Source organism: Condylura cristata, unplaced genomic scaffold (assembly GCF_000260355.1).
Source record: "Condylura cristata isolate star-nosed mole 26May11 unplaced genomic scaffold, ConCri1.0 scaffold00012, whole genome shotgun sequence".
Taxonomy (NCBI): Eukaryota; Metazoa; Chordata; class Mammalia; order Eulipotyphla; family Talpidae; genus Condylura; species Condylura cristata.
The window spans coordinates 365,109-388,893 of record NW_004567113.1 but is presented as its reverse complement, the minus strand read 5'-3'; the positions used below and the strand labels follow the sequence as shown (position 1 = coordinate 388,893).

At 33.3% G+C, this 23,785-nt stretch overlaps 1 protein-coding gene across 1 annotated transcript in view; it reads right to left on the bottom strand.

The window, feature by feature from the left end:
• STPG2 (sperm-tail PG-rich repeat containing 2) overlaps window positions 1-23,785 on the bottom strand; it is a 267,191-nt gene that overhangs the window by 242,965 nt on the left and 441 nt on the right. Inside the window, exon 2 of the mRNA XM_004681412.1 lies at window positions 321-433. Within this exon, the coding sequence (XP_004681469.1) occupies window positions 321-433 (113 nt within the window). The remainder of the gene's footprint in view (window positions 1-320; window positions 434-23,785) is intronic.

Sequence of the window (23,785 nt, the reverse complement as noted above, 5' to 3'; positions counted from 1 at the left end):
CAATGAGCAGCTGCCCCAGCACAAGTACAATCCCTATATGGCACAGCAGAACTCTCCTGTCTTGCCTCAGCAGTGTACTTTGTCAATCTGCCTGTTCTGCTCCCCACTCTGCCTGTTTAGTGGATCTTCTTATCCCTGCACCTTTGGCCTATACCCCAGTACTGTGTGCATAAATAAATAAATCTTAAAAAGAGAGAGAGAGAGAGAAAGATGATAATAGAAAAACAAAATATGATAAAGGACAGACAATTTACAGTATTAGAAGGAGAAAGTGTGATATTTATCAACTCAAACAAATACAATGAATATTATGAACTTACCTGTGTTTTTGAAACATTGTAATATCCTGGGCCTGGAGCAACTTTGTCAATGTTAGAGGCAAGAGTAAAAGTACTTTCTCTGGCAGTCAAAGAAAGAAAGGGTGCATAACCATCTATAAAAATAAAATTATACCTCTGTTAGATGAAATGGGATCCTGGTCTGCAAAGTCCCACCAGCCCCCACCCAGACTGGTAAGACCTGAGACCAGATTTGGGAGAGTGCCAGAACTGCCAAAATCCTTGAGAGATACCACCAACCACTGCCAATACCAAGAGAGACATCATGAGACCCTCAAAAACCACTGCCCAGAACAGCAGAGACCTAGTAACCTTCAGCAAGTACCTGCCAACCACCACCCAAATCAGTGAGACCCTAGACCTATGATATAGAGGATGTCAGAGCAGCCAGAGACCTGAGATCTTCCAGAAGACTGTGCTAGCCACTGCTCAAACAACAGAAACCTTAGAATCTTCTTGCCAGGGCCTGCCCAAGAAAATAGAGTCCTTGTGAATTCTCAGAAGATCACTGCCAGCACCTGCTCAGACATGTGGGATGCCAGAAATGTACCAGGGAATCAGAGAGACCATAGGACTCTCTCCCATGAGAACCCACCAGAAGCTTACCAACTAGGTCAGAACCCTGACCAATAATGAGAAAAAGCTATATCCAGAGAAAACTCACATAAATAAAGTGACGGCAGCCAAAGCTAATAGTGGGCAGAAGAAAAAAACAATGAATGGCAACATAGTCCCACAGATAAAAAAAAGTACAAAACAAGAGAGAATATATCACCAAAACTCAATACATAGAAATGGAAATTATGTTCTCCATAGTAGATACAGACACTAAAACTGCAATGAAAAAGAAATTCAAAGAAATAGAAAAAAAAAGCAGCAATTAACATGAAATGAAATGAAATCAGTCTATTTAAAAAAAAGATTTATTTACTTATACATACAAGAACTGGGGTACAGACCAGAGGTGTGGGGGGTGAAAGGATTCACCAGAGATCATAGTGCTGAGACTTAACCATTGTGCCACTAGGGAGGCCACTGAAATCAGTGTTTTATAATTTCTTTGTATAGTTATTTTACCTCTTTTGTTAGGCTTACTACCAAGTATTTGACTTTTTTTATTTCAATTGTAATGGGATTTTTTTTTTCACTTCTGGTTTTTTGGTTGTTTGTGTATAGGAAGGCTTTTGTGTGTGAATTTTTATTCTGCTTGTTTACTAAACTGGTTAATCATTTTGATTAGTTTTTCTATGTTATTTTTAGTGTTTACATGTAAATTATCATATCACCTGCAAATAATGATAGTTTTACTTCTTCTTTCCCTATTTGGATTCCTTCTTTGTATTTTTCCTGTTGTATTGCTCTGGCTAGAACTTCCAGTATTATGTTAAAGAGTAGTAGTGGTAGTGGGCATCCTTGTCTTGTTACTGATCATACAAGAAGATACAAAGAAATAGAAAAGACATCCCCTGGTCATGGATAGAAAGAATTAACATAATTAAAATTGCCACCCTACCAAAAGTGATTTCCAGATTTAACATCATTCCAATAAAAAATCTCAATGATATTCTTCAAAGAAATAGAACAAATGTTGATAAGACTCACACAGAACTACAAAAAACCTCTAAAACAAAGGAGAATGGAGGTATCAAATGCTAAGACTTCAAACTATACTACAAATCCATAAAAATTTAAAAAAGCATAGTACTGGAACAAAGATAGACATACAGCCCAATGGAATCAAATAGAAAACCCTGATATAAACCCACAGTTTTATGGGCAGCTAATCTTTGACAAAGGAGCAAAAAACATGCAATGGAACAAAGAAAGTTTGTTCAACAAATGGTACTGCGAAAATTGGGCTGCTACATGCAAAAAATATATATATAGATTACAGATTACTACCTCACACCATACACAACAAAACCAACTCAAGATGGATTAAAAAACTAGACATAAGACTTGAAACCAAAAAAATATATAAAAGAAAGTATTGGTGAAACACTACATGACATACAACTCAGTAACATCTTTAGTAACATCTTTACATCACCCAAAGTAAAGATAGTGAAGGAAAGTATAAACAGCTGGGATTACATCAAATTAAGAGCTTCTGTACAGCAGAAGAAACATTAAACAAAACAAAGAGACACCCCACTGGTTGGGAGAAAAATTTTGTACACAATACTAATAACAGACTGATCATAAAGATCTACAAAGAGCAGGCAAAATTCAACAAAAATGAAGTGGAAAACCCTATCAAAAAATAAGCTGAATAGTTAAAAACACACTTCTCCAGTGAGGAAATGAAGTTGGCCAACAGGCATATATGAAAAAATGTTCAGCATTGCTTGTAATAAGAGAAATGCAAATCAAAACCACAATGAGATACCACCTCACATCATTGAGATGGTACATATTAAAACAACTAGCAATAATTTTGGTGAGGATATGGAGGGAAAAAAAGAACTCTCCTACACTTTTGGTGGGAATATAAATTGGTACAACCACTACAGAAATCTGTGTAGAGGTTTCTCAAATTGCTAAAAATGGAGCTTCCATATGACCCAGCAATCCCACTCCTAGGTAGTTACCCAAAGGACACAAAAATGTTAATTCAAAAGAACACCTGCATTCCTATGTTTTATGTTTTATGTTGCACTATTTACAATAGTGAAGGTGTGGAATCAACCCAAATGCCCACAAATAGATAACCGTACCAAGAAGATGTAGTACATATATACTATGGAATATTACCTAGCAATCAAAAAAGATAAACCCATGCCATTTGTGGCAACATGGACAGACTTGGAAGGGATCATGCTTGGTAAATAAGCCAGAAAGAAAAAAGAAAAGTACTGGATGGTTTCACTCATAGCATTAATGTAAGGGATCAGGAAAAAAAAAAGCAACAGTAATAAAGTAAAAAGTTAAATCAACAAACAACTATAAACCAGAGACAAGAGCACATGGGGCTATGATGATGGCAACTGGGTGAACTGGTGGTGAGACGGCCATGGGGATTACAATTGAGATGAAAAAATGTGCAAAAGAATGGTGATATATATATATATATATAATGAAAAACTTAAATAATTTTAAAAAGAAATGAAATCATTGTACTAAAGACAAAAAAATGAAGTTCTAAATAATATAAAAATAGAGTTTTAGGGTTTCAAAAGAGAAATATAGGAGATGAAAATTTCAGAAGAAAGTTATAGAAGTAAAATCAATTGAGTGGAAGAGAAACTCGGTGTAATTGAAGAAGCATATATAAAAAGAACCCAGTTAGAAAAGGAAAGACAAACACAACACTTTAAAAAATGAAGAAACACTCCAAACCATACTCAAATCCAAGAGAAAAGGCAGCATAAGAATAATGTGAATACGAACATGGGAAGAGAATGCAAAAGTAGCAAAAATCATTTAAAGAAATAATTGAGGAAAAATTCCCAAACCTAGAGTGGGATCAAATCAAGAAGCTAACAACAGCACATATCTATATAAAATGAGATCAACACACAAACACAAAAACAAGTAGTAAAATTACCAAAAAGAAAGAATGCTGAAACTGGCAAGGGAGTAGAAATAGGTAGTCTATAAAGGTGTGCCTGTCAGGCTAATGTAAGACTTCTGTGAAGAAACACTGTGACTAAGGAGATGATATAATGGAGTTTTCTGGATATTTAAAGAGAAAAGCTGTCAGCCAAGAATACTCTATCCTGCAAGAATCTCTTCTACATAGAAAGGAGGAATAAAGCCTTTTTCAGCCACCAAGAATCTCAAGGATTTTGCAAACATTAAATATTAAGAAGACATATTAAAAGGAGTTTACAGATTGAAATCAAAGAGGAACATACACAAAGATCTAAATAAAACAACTGATTAACACACAAAATTACAAATAAAATGGCATCAATAGACTATCTCATATCAATAATCACTTAAAATGTAAATGACTGAACACAGTAATTACAATAAACAGATAAGCCACTTGGAACAAAAATCAGACTAAAACTTTCTGCTCTGTCCAAAAGAAAAACCTAAACTCAAATAATAAACCAATTTCAAAGTAAAGGATTGGAAAGTAATCATACAAGCAAATGAGACAGGGACAGGGATAATATATAATTATAAAGGGATAGATACATCAAAAAGAAAGACATAACACTTATCAAAGTATATACACCAAATTAAAGAGTACCAAAATACAAAAAGGAACTACTATCGACTCTGAAAAAAAAATTGCAAAAAATGTGTTGCTGTTTTTGTGGTAGGAGACTTCTATACACCACTCTTTGCAATGTAAAGATCAATAAGACAGAAAATACACAGGTATACAATAACCTTAAACAGAGAATAAGCCTTTATGAAACATACAGTATACAGTACTATATACAGTAAAATGTATACAGTACATTGTACCATCAAAATGCAGAATAAAAATGTTTCTCAAGCACACATGAGGCACTTTCCAGACTAGACCACATTCTAGAACACAAAACAAATAACCACAATTTTATGAAGACTGAAATCAGATCTACCCTTTTCTTAGAACATAATAGTACCAAACTAGAAATCAAATATCAAAAGAAAGCAAGAACATCTTTTAATTCTAGGAGACTGAACAACACACACTACTGAAAAACTACTGGTTTGGTGAGGAAATCAAAGAAGTTAAAAAGTACCTGGATATAAATGAAAATGAGCAAACTTCATTCCAAAACTTATTGGAATCAACAAAACAGTGCTAAAAGGGAAAAAGCTAAAAAACAGAGAGAGAGAGAGAGAGAGAGAGAGAGAGAGAGAGAGAGAGAGACCAAATGATAAGTGAAAACAAAAGCTGATTCATTGAAAAAAAAATAAACAAAATAGACAAAACTCTAACAAAGCTCAACAAGAAAATAAGGGAGAAATCTAAAGCAAATGGAATAAAAATTACAGTGGAGACATCACAGCAGATGCTGCAAAAGATCAGAGAATAGAGACTTCTATTAACATTTATATGTGAACAATTCAATAAACTAGGGAAGAGATGAATAAATTCTTAAAATTTATATCACCCAGACTGAATAGGAAAGAAACAGAAACTTTTAATAATGAACCACAAAAAATTGACAATTTCAATCAAAACTCAGAAAACAAGAGTCAAAGACCAGGTGGCTTCACAAGTGAATTCTACCAAACCTTCAAATATGTACTAATTCCTATTGCACTCAAACTCTGTCAAAAAGTTTTTGATAATATCCATTCATCTAGGTTGAAAACCCTAAAAAATACTGGGGATAAAAAGAAAATACCTTAAGGTAATGAAAACCATTTACAACAAACTTGCAGCTGATGTTCTCAATGGTGAAAAAGTGAACACTTTTCTACTAAAATCTACTACAAGACAAGAATGTCCACTCTCACCATTGCTATTCAGCATAGTATTGAAAGTTCTAGCTAAAGCAATTAGACACAAGAAAGATAACAGGAATAAGCCTTGGGGAAGATGTGGTAAAGCTATGATTACTTGTGTAAGACATGATAATATACATAGAGAAATGTCAGGATTCCACACAAAAACAATACATGTAAGTCAGTTGCCTTCATATAAATATATAGTGAGATAGAAGAGAAATAAATTAATAAAGTGAACACATTAACAATTATTCCCTACCAATTAAATACCTAGAAGTAAATCTAACAAAGGAGGGGAAAGAGCTGTACAAAGAAATTCATCAGACATTGAAAGAAATAAAAGGCACAAAGAAATGGAAAAGAAATTCCTGTTTATATGTTCAAGATTGTCCCAAAGCAACATACAGATTTCATGCAATACCAATAAATGGCAAATTTTGAACCGGAGTAATTACTACTGAGATTCATATAGAATCACAAATGACCCCAAATATCAAAAGCAACCTTGACAAAGAAAAGCAGAATGTATGTACATAGGGGACCCAAACAAGGGTTCAGGGGGAAAAAAATAACAATAATAAAACAACAAAAGTAGCAGGCAACCATAAATAAGAGATCTTCTCTGAGGGAGGGAGAAGAAAAGGGATCAAGACAGGGAAAAGGAGAACACAAGGGACTATGATGATGAGATGGAAATTTTATAGGAAATACACAATGATGTAAAAGATATAAATAAATATATATATACATAGATAAAGAAAAAGAAAATGGAGGCATCACAAATCTATCTTATAAAGCCATAATAATAAAATAGTCTAGTACTAGAACAAAAACAGACACACAAACCAATGGAATATATCTGAGAGTTCAGAAATAAACCCAAACGTATATGGACAGTTATCTATGACAAAGTAGCCAAAAACATACACTGGAGCAAGTATATCCTCCTAATAAATAATGCTGGGAAAACAAAACCTCATGCAAATGAATGAAACTGCACTGCATAAAGCAAAACTAACTCCAGATGGAGTTACATCATAAAGCAAAATTAACTCCAGATGGATCATAGACTTGTACATAAAACCTGAAACTTTAAAATACATAGAAGAAACATAACTAAAACATCTCATGACATTAACTTTAGTGATGCATCTAGGGACTTGTTGCCAATAACAAGGAAAAGAAAAGAGAACATAAACAATTGGGACTACATCAAGTTAAAAAGCTCCTATACAGTGAAAGAAACCATAACTAAAACAAAGAGATATCCTAATGAATGGGAGAAAATATTTGCATACCATTATCTGACAAAAGACTGACATCAAAGATACACAAACTATGCATAAAACACTACAAAACCAAATAGTCCAATCAAAAATATGGGCAAAAGAAATAAACAGGAGGATAAAGACAAGTACAATATGATTTCTCTCAAATATGGCTTTAAAGAAACCAAAACAAAGGAACATACAAAGCTAAAATAAAACATACAACCTGACTGCAATGTTGAAGCTATCAGAGGAGTTAGAATAGTGGTTAAAAACACATTAGGAAGGGTTTCCAATGGACTATGGTGGCAGATTATCAGTGCCTTGATGATTGATGTGACTTGGTAACATATATCCAAGATTTTTAAACTATACTTATTGATTATATACAGTGTTGTTAACCAAAATTAACTCAGTAAAATATATTTTAAAAATGTGATTTCTCTCTGATCTCACAATTTGAATTTATATTATAACACTTTAGCACAAGATGCCTAAGTAAATCTACTCTGATTTTTTTAAACTGTGGTGCAAATTAACCAGGATTTTTCAGATTATTTGTTTTTTCATAAGACCAATACTTTTACAAGAAATTACAAAAGGAACTTCCATATGTCAAGTAAATAATGCATAAAACTGTATTCCAAGTAGTTCTGTTTTATATTAAAAGCTGTAAAAAATTATTTATGTAATAATTTATTTTATCTAAATAATGTGATTATTGATGACTTATATTGTCAGCAACATCCCACATTCACAAATTACAGGAGGCAGAGTTTCATCTGAGGTTAGGTTATATAATATACAAATTATGTTATCCTAGCCAGTATACTTAAATAGCAAAAAGCAATGCTGACAAATAGTAAAAACAATCTTGACAAAGTAATAAAATGGAAGTATCACATTTCTGAACCTCATGATAAAGCCATAATCATTAAAACAGCCTGGTAGTGAAATAAAAACAGACAAATAGAATTGAAAGCAAGGAATGCATAGATATTATATATATATGTATACATATACATAGTTAATCTGTGATAATATAATTTATATAGACTATATAGTTTATCTATGAAAAAGAAGACAAAACATTAGCTGGAATAAGCTTAGCTTCTTCAATAGTGTTGGCAAAATTGAAAGCAAAAATATGAAACTAGACCACAATCTCACACCAAACAGCAAACTCAATTCAAAATGGATCAAAGAGTTAGATGTAAAGCATAAAAACAAAATACATAGATAAAACATTTCCTCACATAAGCATTAGTGGTGTCTTTAGGGATTCATTCCCAACAACAATGAAAACAAAAAGAATATCTGAAGAAAATATCAGACAAAAAATGCTTCTGTACTGCAAAAAAAAAAAATCTAAATAAAAAACACAACCAAATTATCATAATTATTTGCATAACATATATATAGCAAATAACTAACATCAAAGGTAGAAAAATAACTCATAAAAATTTACAAAATTAAAAGATACAAACCAATCCAAAAATGGGCCAAAGAACTTTACAGACACTTCTCCAAGGAAGTCATTCAAAACAGCCAGTAGACACACATAAAGAAATAATCACGGCCCTCCCTAGTGGTGCAGCGGGTTAAAGCATAGCACTGCAAGCTAGCCACAAAAGCTTCAGTGAATTTCGATCCCTGGACAAGAGGTGATCCACATGGCATGGCACCACATGGCATGGCAGACCTCTCCTGTCCCCTCACTTCTCCCTTCAGCAGTGTACTTTGTCACTCTGCCTGTTCTGCTCCCCACTCTGTCTCTGGTGATTCCTCTCACCACCCATGCATCTCTGACCTATACCCCAGTTCTGTATGCATAAGTAAATAAATCTTTTAAGAAAGAATCACAACAGCTCATTAATAGAAAAATGCAAAACAAGACCACAATGAGATACCATCTCACACTTGTGAGAATTGACATGTTAGAAAGATCTGAAACAAGTACTGGCGATAATGTGGAGAAAAGGGAATTCTCCTAAACATCTCATGAGAATCCATAGTGGTACAAACTTCATGGAAAGCAATACTGTTGTCTCAAAATATTGAACATGGATCTGCCATTTGACCAATTATTTAAAAAGGCATCTGGCCCTCCCTGGTGGAGCAGCGGGTTAAAGCACCGCAGTAAGAAGCTGAAACCACTTCCGCATGAGTTCGATTCCCGCCTGCCCCGGAGGTGACCACATGGCGTGGCAGACCTCTCCTGACCCGCCCGCTGCTCCCCTCAGCAGTGTACTTCGTCGGTCTCCCTGTTCTGCTCCCCGCTCTGTCTCTGGTGAAGTCTTTCGCTACCCCTGAGTCTCTGGCCTGTACCCCAGTTCTGTATGCATAAATAAATAAATCTTTTTTTTTAAAAAAAGGCATCTATCTAAAAATTTCAAAACCAATAGTTGTTGAAGCATATTTACAATAGCCAAGATATGGAAACATAAATGCCCCCAAAACAAATGAATGGATCAAAAAGATTTGGTACATGTACACAGTGGGAAAAAAATTAAAAAGGCCATTTGCAGCAAAATGGATGAAACTTGAAGTGTTAATGCTAAGTGAAAATAGTCAAAAGGACAGAGAAATACCATATAGTGTCACTAATATTTGGAATTTAAAATAAATAAAATTGATAGTCAGATAAAGACAAGCTAAAAAAAGAGCCCTTGGTAGCTGACTATAGAATTGAAACACCAAGAGATAAGAATAAAAAAAGAAGCAAATGGTCCCTGATGGTGAAATGTGGGTGAGTGGAGGTCCACTATGGTAAATATGAGTCCCAGGCCAATGAAGACACAACTTCCAGAAAAAATGAAAAACAGCAAAAGTTGTGCTAACAGTGAAGTAGATAGCAACACAGGCCCATATTAAAAAAGATGCAATTACACAAAGAAATAACCAATTCTCTCATTTTGAAGGAGAAAAAAAGACCAATGGAAAAAAATTACAAAATCAAGAAGAATGGTAGAAATCATTAATATTAAAGAAATAAATGAAATACAAGTAAAAAAAAAAAAGACAAAAAGATCAATGAAACCAAAATACAGAAAACAGACAAGCCCCAGAAAAAGAAGAAAAAAATTCAAGTAAACATGATCATTAATGAAAGAGAAATTATGACATAGAAGAAATCCAAAGGATAATAAGAGATTTCTATGAAAATTTTTTATACAAAACAGTTCAACAATCTAGGTAAGATGAAAAAAAAAATGTTTAGAGTTATAATATCACCCAGGACTGAATGAGCAGTAGATAATTTGGACAAATTACAGGCTAAGAAATTGAAACAACAATCAAAATTTGTTCAAAAATTAAGATCAAGACCAGATGGCTTTATAAATGAGTTCTACCATATGAAATGATGCTTACACTGTTCAAACTCTTTCAAAAATTGAGACCAATTTTTGAATTTTTTTAATTTCAAATTTAATTTTTTTAATTTCAAATTTATGAGGTGAACATCACATTAATACTGAAATCAAGCAAAGACAACACCAAAAAAAAAGAAAAAAGAAAATTACAGGCAAAATTCCTCAATAAAATCTTAGCAAGCTGAATCCAACAATGCATTGAAGAAAATAACCATGTCCAACTAGGATTTATCCTAAGATACTAGAATAAATTTTATTCTAAGAATATTATTAAAATTATTTCAACATTTGAAAATCAATCAACATAATTTATCGTATGAACAAAAGAAAAATAAATACCATATGATCATATCAAAGATGCCCGAAAAGCATTTAATAAAGTTCAACAGCCACTTATGATATGCTCTTAAAATTGAGGATGAAAGAGACATACTTCAATATAATGAGATCATAGATTACAAATTGGCAGCTAGCATAATTCATAATGGAGACAAACAGGAAGACTTTGCCCTAAGATGCCATACAAGACAAGGATGATCACTTTCAACGTAATACTGAGAGTATTACCTAAAGCAATTCAGCAAGAAAAAAACAAAGTAATCAAACGGCAAAAAGAAGTAATCATTCTTAGCAAATGACATGATAATATATAAACAGTAAAAATCCATAGATAAATTAATAAAGAATAATATACTAGTTCAATAAAGAAGCAGGTTGTAAACTCAATACACAAAAATCAGGCTTTTATGAAAAAAATCAACCTGAAGAAAATGAAATAAACAATATCATCCAATTTACAATTGTATCAAAACAAATTAAAAACCTGGGAATAAATCTATGGTAGTAAAGCACCTAGGCAGAAGGAATTACAAAACATTGTTAAAACAAATAGAGACGGCCCTCCCTGTTGGCGCAGTGGGTTAAAGCATAGTACTGAGAAGCTAAAGCCACTTCCGCATGAGTTCGATTCCCGCCTGCCCTGGAGGTGACCACATGGTGTGGCAGACCTCTTCTGACCTGCCCACTGCTCCCCTCAGCAGTGTACTTCGTATATTTGCCTGTTCTGCTCCCCACTCTGTCTCTGGTGAAGCCTCTCACTGCCCCTGAGCCTCTGGCCTGTACCCCAGTTCTGTTTGCACAAATAAATAAATCTTTAAAATAAATAAATAAATGGAAATGTATTACCTACTTGTGAATTAGAAGAATCAAGATTATCAAAATGGCCACCCTACCCAAAGCAATTTACAGATTCATTGGAATTAAAATACATTGCTGAAATTCATGAACTCACAAAGACTCTAAATACCCAAAGTTCTCTTCATTAAAATGGGGAAGGTTGGAGAAGGTTACTATACTTCTAGGCTTCAAACTATGAAACAAAGGCTTAACAACTAAACCAGGAAAGTACAGGAACAAAACGGACATAGACCAATGAAATAGAATCAAGAGCCCATAAACAAAACCACAAAGGAGCAAGAATAAATACTGGGAAAACAAAAGTTTCTATAGTAAATGATGCTGTGAATACTGAACTGCCACATGTACAAGAATGAAATTAGACTACTGTATCAAATAATGCACAAAAATCAACTGAAAATGAGTAAAAGACTTGCATGTAAAACCTAAAATCATAAAATGTGTAGAAAAAACAGACAAAATACTCCATGACATATACAACAGAAATGCTTTTGAAGATTTACCTATAGAAGCAAGGAAAACATAACTATCTTGGACTATAACAAAATAAAAAGGATCTGTACAGCAAAAGAAATAATAACCACTAAGAATAGACACCACACTGAATGGGAGAATATGTCTGTATACCCCTAATCTGGTAGGGGCCTGATATAAAATGTCTACCAACAACATACACAACTCAACAAAAACAAATTAAACCCAGTCAAAATGGCAGAAGAGCTAAACAGGCACTTCTCTCAAGAATAAATGAAAATGGCCAACAGACATAAAAAAAAAATTCAACTTTGCTTGTCATTAGGAAACTGATGAGTTAACCTGTGATAATGGCCTAAATAACAAAAAATAGAAACAAGGACCGGAGAATGTGTGAAGAAAACAAAACACTCCTATATTGTTAAGAGCAAAGCAGACTGATCCATGCCCAGTGGAATGCATTGGGGAGACAATGCAAAAGACTACGACTACAAAATGGATCTACCATACAACCCAGAAATTCCACTCTTACGTATCTACTCAAAGAACAAAAAAAAAAAAAAAATCAAAAGGAAACCTGCATTCCTATTGTTGTAGCAGTACTCTTTACAATAACCAAGATATGGAAAAAAACCTTAATACCAAAAACCAGATAAATGTATAAGGAAAATTTGGTCTCAGTGCTTATCACCGCTATGGCCTTATTTCAATCCCTGGCCAGGGAACTAACCCACATATGGCTCAATAGACCTTTTCTGTCTCTCCCACTGGTCCTCTTAGCAGTGTATTTCAGTAAATCTGTCTCTTATGCTCCCCACTCTGTCTTTGGTGAATTCTCTCATCACCTGCAACTGTGACCTATATTCCAGTTCTTCTTCACATAAAAATACAAAATTAAAGAAAATCTGCTATATACACACAATGGAAAATTTCTCAGCAATCAAAAAAAGATAAATTTATTTTAGCAACCTGAATAGAGCTGGAATGAGTTATTCTAAATGCAATAAACCAGAAAGAGAAAGATAAACACAGGATTGTGTCACTATTATGTGGACTACAGAGTAAAGAAAAAAGGGTCAAACTAACTTTAAAACCAACACTTGAAAACTGACCAAAGATCTGAGTAATCTAAAAGGGGAGATGATTGAAGTATTTAGTGGTGAGAAGGGTGGGGAAAAGGTGAGTACAAGGATATGGGGTAGAGATGCTTTGGTGGTGGCAGAGCTAAATAGCCACACCTGAGGGGAGAAATCCTACACTGTCAAAATACTAACAAAGAAAAACTGACGGTTCGTCATGAATTAAAAATATATTTAAAAATAAATTTACTAAACAGAAAAAAGAAACTTCAGAATTATTGTCTAATAATATGTTGCTATATTTTAATACTGCTGATTAAAATTAAAAATATTTATATTAAATATATTTTAAACTGTTGAATTGGTCATGCTCAATAATTAAAACATACAAAACAATTATATTTTTATTCCAATGATACCAGATTAGACTGAGATGGAAGTTAGTGTTAATGGATTTAAAAATATTGTCATCCCCCCCAAAAAAAAAACTACTCTTTCATTCAGAATGTCATGTATTATAAAGAACACTATATATAAATTTATACAATACACTAGATGGAAATAATTCATAGCAACTTAAAGCAAGTAATTAATAATGCTCTCTTTTAAGCATTTCATTTATTTATTTCTCCCATCCAGAGAGGCAATTGTAGTACCATTAGTGATCATTACACAATAGCACTAGTGATCATTACAGTTTCTTGTACTCTTCCTTTCTCTATTTTGACTCTCTACCTCCAACTCCCCTGCTTATAAGTCTTAGGTCTTGCAACTTTTGTCTTTTTTTATACGATACTTTGTTTAGGGTCTCTATATTCTGCATATAAGTTAAATCACTCCTTATTTATCTTGCTCCTCCTAACTCGTTTCCCTTAGCATGATACCATCCAGCTCCACCCATATTGCAACAAAAGGCATGAATTTATCTTTTTTTTTAATCACAAGAATTATTCCATTGTGTTAATATACCTTTCTTTCTCAATACATTCATTCTGGGGGCATTTGGTTTGATTCAATATCTCAGCAATTGTAAATAGTACTGCAATATAAGAGTACAGGTTGTTGTTTTGTGCCTTTTGGGTAGATTCTAGGAAAGGAATCACAGGGTCATACATTAGATCCATTTTTAGTGTTTTGAGGAACCATCACAACTTTCCATAGTGAAAGGACCAATTTGCATTTCTATGAACATTGTAAGTGTACATTTCTCACTAAATCCTCACCAAGATTTGTCCCTTCTGGATTTTTTTATATATATAGGATATCACATGTGTGAAATGGTATCTCATTGTGGTTTTGATTTGCATTTCCTTGACAATAACAGATGTTGAACCTTTTTTTCATACACCTGTTGACCATTTGCACTTCTTTGGAGAATGGTATTTCAACCTTTTCTGCCCATTTTTTGATTGTTTGTTTTGTTATGGAGTTGTATAAGTTATTTGCAGAACTTAGATAACAGTCCCTTTGTCCAATGCATGCTGTACAAATATTTTCTCACTTTCAGTAGGGTATCTCTGCATTTTTATTACATGGTTTGCTATACAGAGCTTTTTAATTCAATGTAGTTCCATCTGTTTATATTTTCTTAGATTCTGGAAATGAGGCTTCAAACATGTTCTGAGGTTTATACCATGGAGAGTGTTTTGGCTGTTTTCTTATATATAGTCTATGGTTTCAGATCATATGTTCAATTTTTTTTTTATCCATTTTGAGTTGATTTTTGTTCATAGTGAAAGATAATAGTCTAGTTGCCTTCCTGTGCACCACAGCAGTCCAGTTTCCCATTTATTAAAGAGAATTTCCTTGGTATAGTATATTCTTTATTCCTTTGTCATAAATGAATTGACCATAAATTCAGTGTGGCTTTATTTCTGGACTTTCAATTTGATTCCATTAGTCTATGTGTCTGTTTCTGTTCCAGTGCCATACTATTTTTACTATTATGACATTATAGTATGAAGTCTAAAAGTAATATCTCCAATGTTTCCATTCCCATTTTGAGTCAAGAAGGTTTTGTCTAGTTAGGTATTTTTTATTCCTTATGAATTTTATCAATATCTATTCCATTTCCTTGAGCATGCCATTGAGATTTTATTGGAATTGCACTGAATCTGTAAATTGCTTTGGATAAGTTGGCCATTTTGATAGTGTTGATTCTTCCAATGCAGGAGTAGTGACTATCTTTTCTTTGGTCTTCTATTTTTTTTTAACAATGTTTTAGAGTTCTCCTTATATAGGAATTTAACCTCCATTGTAAGATTTATTAGTTATTTAAATGTTATTGTATAATTGTAAATGGGATGATTTTCTTTATTTTTTCCTACTTCTGCCTGTTCGCATATAGTAAGGCTACTGAATTTTCTATATTGGCTTTGTAACTTGCTACTTTATAGAACTGGCTTATTGTTTAAGTTTCTCCATTAACATTCATAGGGTTCTCTGTATATATATTGTCTTATCACCTGCAAATAATGATAACTTTCTTTATTCCCAGTTTGGATTTCTTTTATGTCTTTCTCTTGGAATGCCATCTGCTTGTAGAATTATTTTCCAACCTTTCTATCTATATTTATCTCTGGAACAAAGGTGTGTTACATGAGATAGCAAAAGGTTCGATTCTGTTTCCAAATCCAATCTTCTATACTGTTTTTTATTGGTGATTTTAGTCCACTGGTGTGTAGAGTGAATATTAATGTGGGGAAGTCTGTTACTGCCAATTTGTTCATAATTTTGTAAGTCCTTATTCAGTTATTTCTGTTTCTCTGTTTGTATAGATCCCTAAGGTTTCTTGTAATATTACTTGCAGAGGGGTTTAGTTGCATATTCCAAAGCTTTTGCTTATTTGAGGCAGTCTTCATTTTCCCTTCATATTGTGGACTGTTCACATATAGAAAGGTTACTGAATTCTTTAAGGAAAGATTTGCAAGATAGAGTATTCTAGGTTGGCTTTTTTGTTGTTGTTGTAGAATTTCTGAGTATTTCACTCCATTCTCTTTTTGCCTATAGTCTTACTTCAGAGACGTCCAATGCTATCAAATTCCATATTCCTTTACGGGTTATCTTTTTTTTTTCTTCATTTTTTATATTATTGGATTTCTGTAACTTTACTACTATGTATTTTGCTGTAGTTTCCTTTCATTTTAATAGATTGTTGTCCTTCTAACTTCTTCTATATTTATTTATTCTTCAACTTTGAAGACTTTTTTTCAATTACTTCCTGGAGTAGATTTCCAGCCCTTCTCTCTCTCTCTCCTTCTGAGATTCCAGTGACTCATATTTCCCTTCATGAAATCAGACAATGCTCAGTATTTCTTCAGTCTATTTTCTTTGCCTTTTTCTTTCTTTCTTGTATCTTTTTGTCTCTGTCTTCAAAATTACTGACTCATTCTTTGATAGTCCATTAAATTTGTATGACTTCCCCCTATTTTTTAACTCCCCTATTGTTCTTCCAACATCCTGCAAATCTTTTATTTTCTTAAAGTTTCATTCTCAATCTTGTTTGTTAATTACATCTTCCATAGCATTATTTTCCTTTTCTATATCTTCTCATATAACTCAATGTATTTTTCAATTTTTTGACTTTTTGAATTATGGAAATTTTGAATTCTTCATTTGACAAGGTGAAAATTCTTCCAAGTCAATGTTGTATTCTGGAGATTGACTTTCTTTCTATGGTGTATTGTTCCCTGGAAGGCTTACTTCACCATTTGTATTTTTTGTTCTAGGAATTGGTCTGCTGGACTCTTGGGGCTAGTGGGTGAGTATAGAGATCAAGATACAGATTATCACCTAAAGCACACACATGTACTTAAAACCAAGCTATGTAGTAAATCATTTAAATTTCCATGAAAAAGTGGAATTAGAACTTAAGAACACTAGAGTAGACATTGCAAAAATTCTGCCTATGAATAAAAGGAAGACAAAAGTTGACTATGATATGGGGATAAAAGGAAAATATAAGGTGTCTGCAATGAGAAATTTAACAATAAATTTGAATGGGTTAATAAAATATTTATCTCAATTCTTAACTGTTTAAGCAATGATAATTTTAATTTATTTTGGCATTATAGCATATGTAGAAGTAAAATGTATGGACACAGTGGTACAAAGATGAGGAAAATGGGGGCATATTTTCAAAAGGTTCACATACTGTATGTGAAGTGATACAATGTTATTTGAAGGTAAGCTATGACAGAGATGTATATTGTCAACCTTAGATTAACCACTAAAAAATAAAACAGTGATGTAGCTAATAACTTAATAATATAGAAAAAATAAAAATTTTATAAAAACTCAATTCACTTAACAGTGGAAGGAAAAGAAGACAGGAGAAACAAAGAACAGGTGAAATAAAATCAAAGAGTAAAATAAGAAATCTAAACAAAATTATGTTTAAATTAAGTGGAAAAGTCTAAATAGCCTCAATTAAAGAAGATTATCAGAGTAGAAAAAAAACAAAGCCCATGCAAAACTGTGCCAGTTCCTTCCCATACCAGTAAATATTGGACTCATTTGGGAACACACCAGAGACCTCCTGTGAGAACTCACTAGCTCCAGTTCAAACTAGTTAAACCCTAGACACAGGGAGGGTTTAAAGCTTCCAGAAACCTCACAGTCTCTCATCAAGCCCCCTAAAATGCCTACCCAGACTGATAAGACATTGGTCCACACTGGAGAAGGTGCCAGGACAACCAGAGGCCTCATCACCTCTCATGAGAACCTGCCATCAAAGATAAAAGAAATAAAACTACAGACCAATATCCCTAATGAACAAAGATTAAAAAAAACTTCAATGAAATCTTAGCAAACCAAATCTATTTTTTAAAAGTTATATTTATTTATGCATACATAACTGGGGTACAGGCCAGTGGTAGAGGGGCAGTGAGAGGACTCACCAGACAGAATGGCGAGCAGAACAGGGACATCAGCCAAGTACACTGCTGAGGAAAGCAGCAGGAGAGACGGAAGAGGTCTGCTCACAATGTGGATCACCTCCAGGGACGAGGATGGAACTGGCACCGAGGTGGCTACCACGAGCTTGTAGTGCTACATCCTAAACCCATGCACCACCAGTGAGGGTGGCAAACCAAATCTATAATGCATTAAAGGATTTACATCATGCCCAAGAATGGTTCACCATGTGAAAATCAATCAACATAATTCACACATCAACACAAAGAAAAATAAAAACCATATGAGCTTATCAGAAATGCTGAGAAATCATTTTATAAGCTCCTGCATCTTTTCATGTTCAAAACACTAAAATAACTAGGGATAAATAGAACATAAAATAATAAAATATGTGTATAACAGACCCACAGCTATCATCATTCTCAATGGTGAAAAGTTGAAAGGCTCTCCACAAAACAGGGATATCAACTATATTCACTATCTGCAACATAGTACTGGAAGTCCTAGCAGAAGTAATTAGGCAATACAAGGATATAAAATGAGTCTTTACTGGGACCAAAGTAAAGCTATCATCAGTTGCAGATAACATAATATTCATCAAGAATTCCACTAAAAAATAATCAAAACAATAAATCAGTTCAGCAAAATGGCAGGTTATAAAATCCAATACACAAAATGCATTGCCTTCATATTTGTGAACAATAAACTAGGTAAGAATGATACTAAGAAATAATCCCAGCCCTCCCTGGTGGTGCAGCAGGTTATAGCACAGCACTGCTAGCCACAGCGTCTTCTGTGCAAGTTCGATGAAGAAGAAGAAAGAAAGGAGGAGGAAGAAGAAGAAAGAAGAAGAAAGGAGGAAAAAGAAGAAAGAAGAAGAAAGAAGAAAGGAGGAGGAGGAGGAGAAACAAAGAAGTGGAAAGACATTCCCTGCTTATGGGCTTATGGACTGGCAGAATTAACATTGTCAAAATGGTCATTCTCAATAAAAATTTCAATGGCATATTTCAAAGAAACTGAACAAATATGATTAAAATTCACATGGAACCACAAGCACCATGTATAGCCTAAGCAATCCTGGCAAAAATTGGAGAAGAATGGTGGCATCATACTTCTAGGCTTCACACTATACTGTAAAGCTATAATGATTAAAATAGTATTATACTGGAACAAAAACAAACATAAAGACTGATAGAACAGAAGTACAAATCTAGAAGTGAACTTATAACTATGTAAACAGTTAATCTTTGACAAAGGAACCAAAAGTTTATATTGGAACAAGGAAATCCTCTTTAATAATCGGGACTTGTAAAACTGAACATACATGTGCAAATGAATGAAATTATACCACTATAAATTCTACTTAAACTGTATAAAAGACTTGGAGGCAAGACCTGTAAGTATAAAATACATAGAAGAACACATAGGCAAAACATTTTGTGATTAAAAACTCAGTAATGTCTTTGTAAATCCATCCCAACAGCAAAGAAGCAAAAGATAATATAAATAATTGGGTCTACTTTAAACAACAACAACAACAACAATTTCTGCAGAACAAAAGAAACCATAACTAAAATCAAAAGACCACCCCACTGAAAGGAAGTAAATATTTACAAACCCCACACCTGACAAATGCATCATACCAAAAAAAAATCTACAAAAGCAATTCACACAATTCAATAGCAATAAAAAAATAACCCAACCAAAATATATTAAAATAGCTAAATATACACCACTTAGAGGAGACAAACACATGATCAATAGGCATGTAAAAAAATGGTTAATGTCACTCATTGTTAAGGAAATGTACATCAAAACCACAATGAGGTAACACCACACTTCTGTAAAAATGACCCATATCAGAAAGACCAGATTCAGTAAATGTTCATGAGGATCTGGAGAAAAGAAACTTCTTAAAACTTTGATGGAAACCTACACTGGTTCAACCCTTGTGGGAAACAGTATGGAGGTTCCTCAAAAGATAAATATATATCTCCTATATGAACCCAGGAATCCCACTTCTAAATACATAAGCAAAGAACACAAAAACACTAATTCAAAGTGACCTTACAGTGCCATGTTCATAGAAGCACTGTTACAGTAGCCAAAACATGAAACAACCTAAATGCCACAAAGTGGATTAGTATGTCTTGAAGATGTAGTATTTATATACAATGGAATACTACTCAGAGATCAAAAATGATGAACATAACATGTACGGCACTGGAAGGCATTATGTTAAGCAAAGTAAGTCAGAAGGAAAAATATAAATACCAGGTAGCATTACTTATAAGTGGGACTCTAAAAGTGGAACTTAAAGAGAAACTAAACAAATGAACAGGTAAATCCAAACTTGCAAACTAATCCTAGAAAACTGACTACAGAGCAAAGGAAAACAGAAGGGGTGGGGAAGGAAGAATGGTGAGAACAGATGGGTAGGGAGCACAATGGACAGAGTCGATCATGAGTGTCTTGGTGTTGGCTATGGTATGGCAATAACCTGAAATGGGGAAGTCCTATATTCTCAAAACACAAACAATGATATAAGCCAGGGTCACCTCAAAAAAATTAATTTTCAAAACTTAAGAGTTAGAAGTTACATGATAAATCCAATTGCCAGAGAGAAACAAGAAATTAAGAATATCAGAGAGGAAGAAATTAGTAAGTTCATATTGGTATACATTATATTTGAGATTCCAAAAAAAAGAAAAAAAAAAACAACTGGCATGCAGTAATAAAAATCAGTTCATTCTGAGAAATAATGTGGGTAACACGTAATTATAGAAAAAGTTCTACAGCCACATCTATACATCTACTAACACACACACATGCACACACACACAAACACACAAAGTGCTTTCTTCACATAAAATCAATAATTAGGCCTTTAAAACAGTCACTTCCAGAGACAGTAATATAAAAAAGTCACCACATAAATGTTGCTTATTTAAACTTAAACAAAGATAGGTTGTATTCCCAGATGTGGTTCCCCTAAATTCTGATTGGCTAATAACCTGAAATCATTATCATTGGTATAAACACACTGGCATGAATAAAAAGAATGGACAGTTCATGTTTCTGTGGCAGATTAAGCTAACTGTTGCCCTACTAAAGCCAGAATCTAGGAGAATTACACACACACACACACACACACACACACACACACACACATATATATATATATATATAAGGCTTACATATATATATATAAGGCTTACATATATATATATATATATATATTTACATATATATATATATAAGCCACTGGCACCCAATTTAGGCATCTAATATAGAATTATGCAGACTTATAGATAGCTAATATGAAATGCCATTTTACTAAATGAATCAAGCTCACAAAGCAATGTAATACTTCTAAGCACAATAACAACAGAAACTCACATTATTAAAAGAACTGTTTTGTTTGTTTTTATTTTCATATTAAACTATCTGGCTGCTTCTGAAGAAAATTTGACTTAATAAGATAAATTTGTTTCTCAGATTAACTGTTAGAAAATCAAAAACAGTCCTCACTAATCTAAAATTGAAATGTTCATTACCTCTCCTACTCATTAAAATCAGAGCAACTCAGTCCTGTACCTATTTAAATGGTAAAAAGCTAAACAAAAAAGTTTCCAATTTCAGGTGGATAGAATATACTGAAGATGCAATACATCAGACAATTAGCCAACCAGACTATTTTAATAGCAGAATGGCCATTAAAAGAAAGAAAGGAAATAAATAAAGGCTGGCTACATCTTTATTTTGAAGTTTTAAGACCCTAAGGACCTCTCCACTTATATAAAGTTAACATATAAATTATATAGTCTCAACGGCAACTCTTCCTACATCATACACTACACAAATGTATACTTTTGCATACTCAGGTACCAAGAGACTACCCAGATAGAGATGTAAAGAACCTAATAGACAATGCTGAATGCCATAAGATCAGGAAAGCTAATGTTAAAGATATAAACCAAGTCTTTCTAAAAGTTTTATTCTGGCAGTCATCAGATTCAAAATACTATAGATAGTAGTTCAGACTGCATAAAATGAGAAAGTACTCAATAGAAAAACATCAAGCAAAGAATGTAAACTAAGCAGATAAATATGTAAAAGATGTTTGGGAAAATAAAAGCATTTCAAGACTACAAAGGAATTGGAATATAGTGGTGTGTGAACCAAGAGTAATGACATGACCCCTTCCTGAAAAGCCACCATCCTACAGTCTACAAGGTCCTGATAATGGGTTACTTAATTCTTAACAAAATAAATTTGTTGCTTCTGAGGATACTAATAACATCGTGTAACAAACATGTACTCATTTGAAATTGATAGCACAGAAGAGAGCAATAATTACAGAAATAACATCAATAATCTTGTGATTGTGCTTGCCCACCCACCCCTAAGAGTGAACAAACTCCTTTCCTTTCCATGCCCTCACATTCCCTTGTTCTAATATTACTTTACTTGCACTCAGTGAGGTAGCGATTTTTGAGTACTGACTCTACTCTCCTCCACCCATGATGCCATTCACTAATAAAATGCTTCCTTGTTGGAAAGAATCTCTTGACTCAGAGTTTGGTTTTCTGAATGTTCATATTGGTGAAAAATAGAAAGAAAAAACTGATTTCCTAATTCAGGACTTAACAAATCATTATGTCTGTTTCAAGACAATCTCTGGAGGAAAAAAAAAAAAAACAGGAAATACATGATACCAGGGCAAGAACTATCTCTTAAAAGAGTGGTTAATTGAGTGAAAGTAAAATGAGGATTAAGAAGTATCATAGGTATATAATCAGTTTGAGTGATCACTAACAAGTTATTATTATAATAAGTTATTAGGGAATTAATATTTAAAATAATTCAATTCTACTAAATGATGACATATAAGCTACAAGAATACTAATATCAATATTAGCTGTTGAAAAGCAGTAATATTCAAGATTAAAATTATAAGAAGTAAAATTGAACGCTACGCAAAAATATCTAAATCAGCCTAACATTGTAATCTGCTCAGTCAGAGCTCTTGGTATTATTTTTAAATGTAGACAATAGTGTAGAAATAGGGGAAATGAAGGTTAGTGAGGAGAAAGATACAATTTGGTTGGCATTAAGCTCTGCAAAATCATCTGATTAGAAAACCAATTGGAAATAATCACTAACACTTTAGTCACTGGCTGCAACCAAAGGAGAAGAGAAATAATTTTAATTATCCATTACTCCTCCCTCTCTCAAAAATATAGCTTGTCTTTACAGAATGTGAAATAAAGGAATCTCACTGTGTTCCAAGAGAAGATGGCATGACTATCTTAGAAATATCTAGCAAAAAAAAAAAAAAAAAATGGAGGACTATCTTTAAATGATATTGCAAAATAGATATATAAAATTTACATCTTACTAAATAAAATCCCTCTGGCTAATAGTAAGAAAGGTGTGTAAGGCATACAAGACTATAGAGTTGGTAAGATGCTCATGATGGTTGGGAATTCATAATCAAGTCAGAGAGCCAAGAAACCAAAATCCTAGATTGAATATACACAAAGTATGGGGTTGACAACTATTGTAGAATCAAAAGGCCTAGTCAAATGCTTACAGGCCTTATTGAAATGGGACAAATTTTTGATACAATAACAGGTATCTATAAAATAAGTGTTTTCAATGCCTACTTCATGCTTTGTTATACTTATAAAGTGACATTAAAAATGGGCGTTGAGGGCCGTCCCTGGTGGCGCAATGGG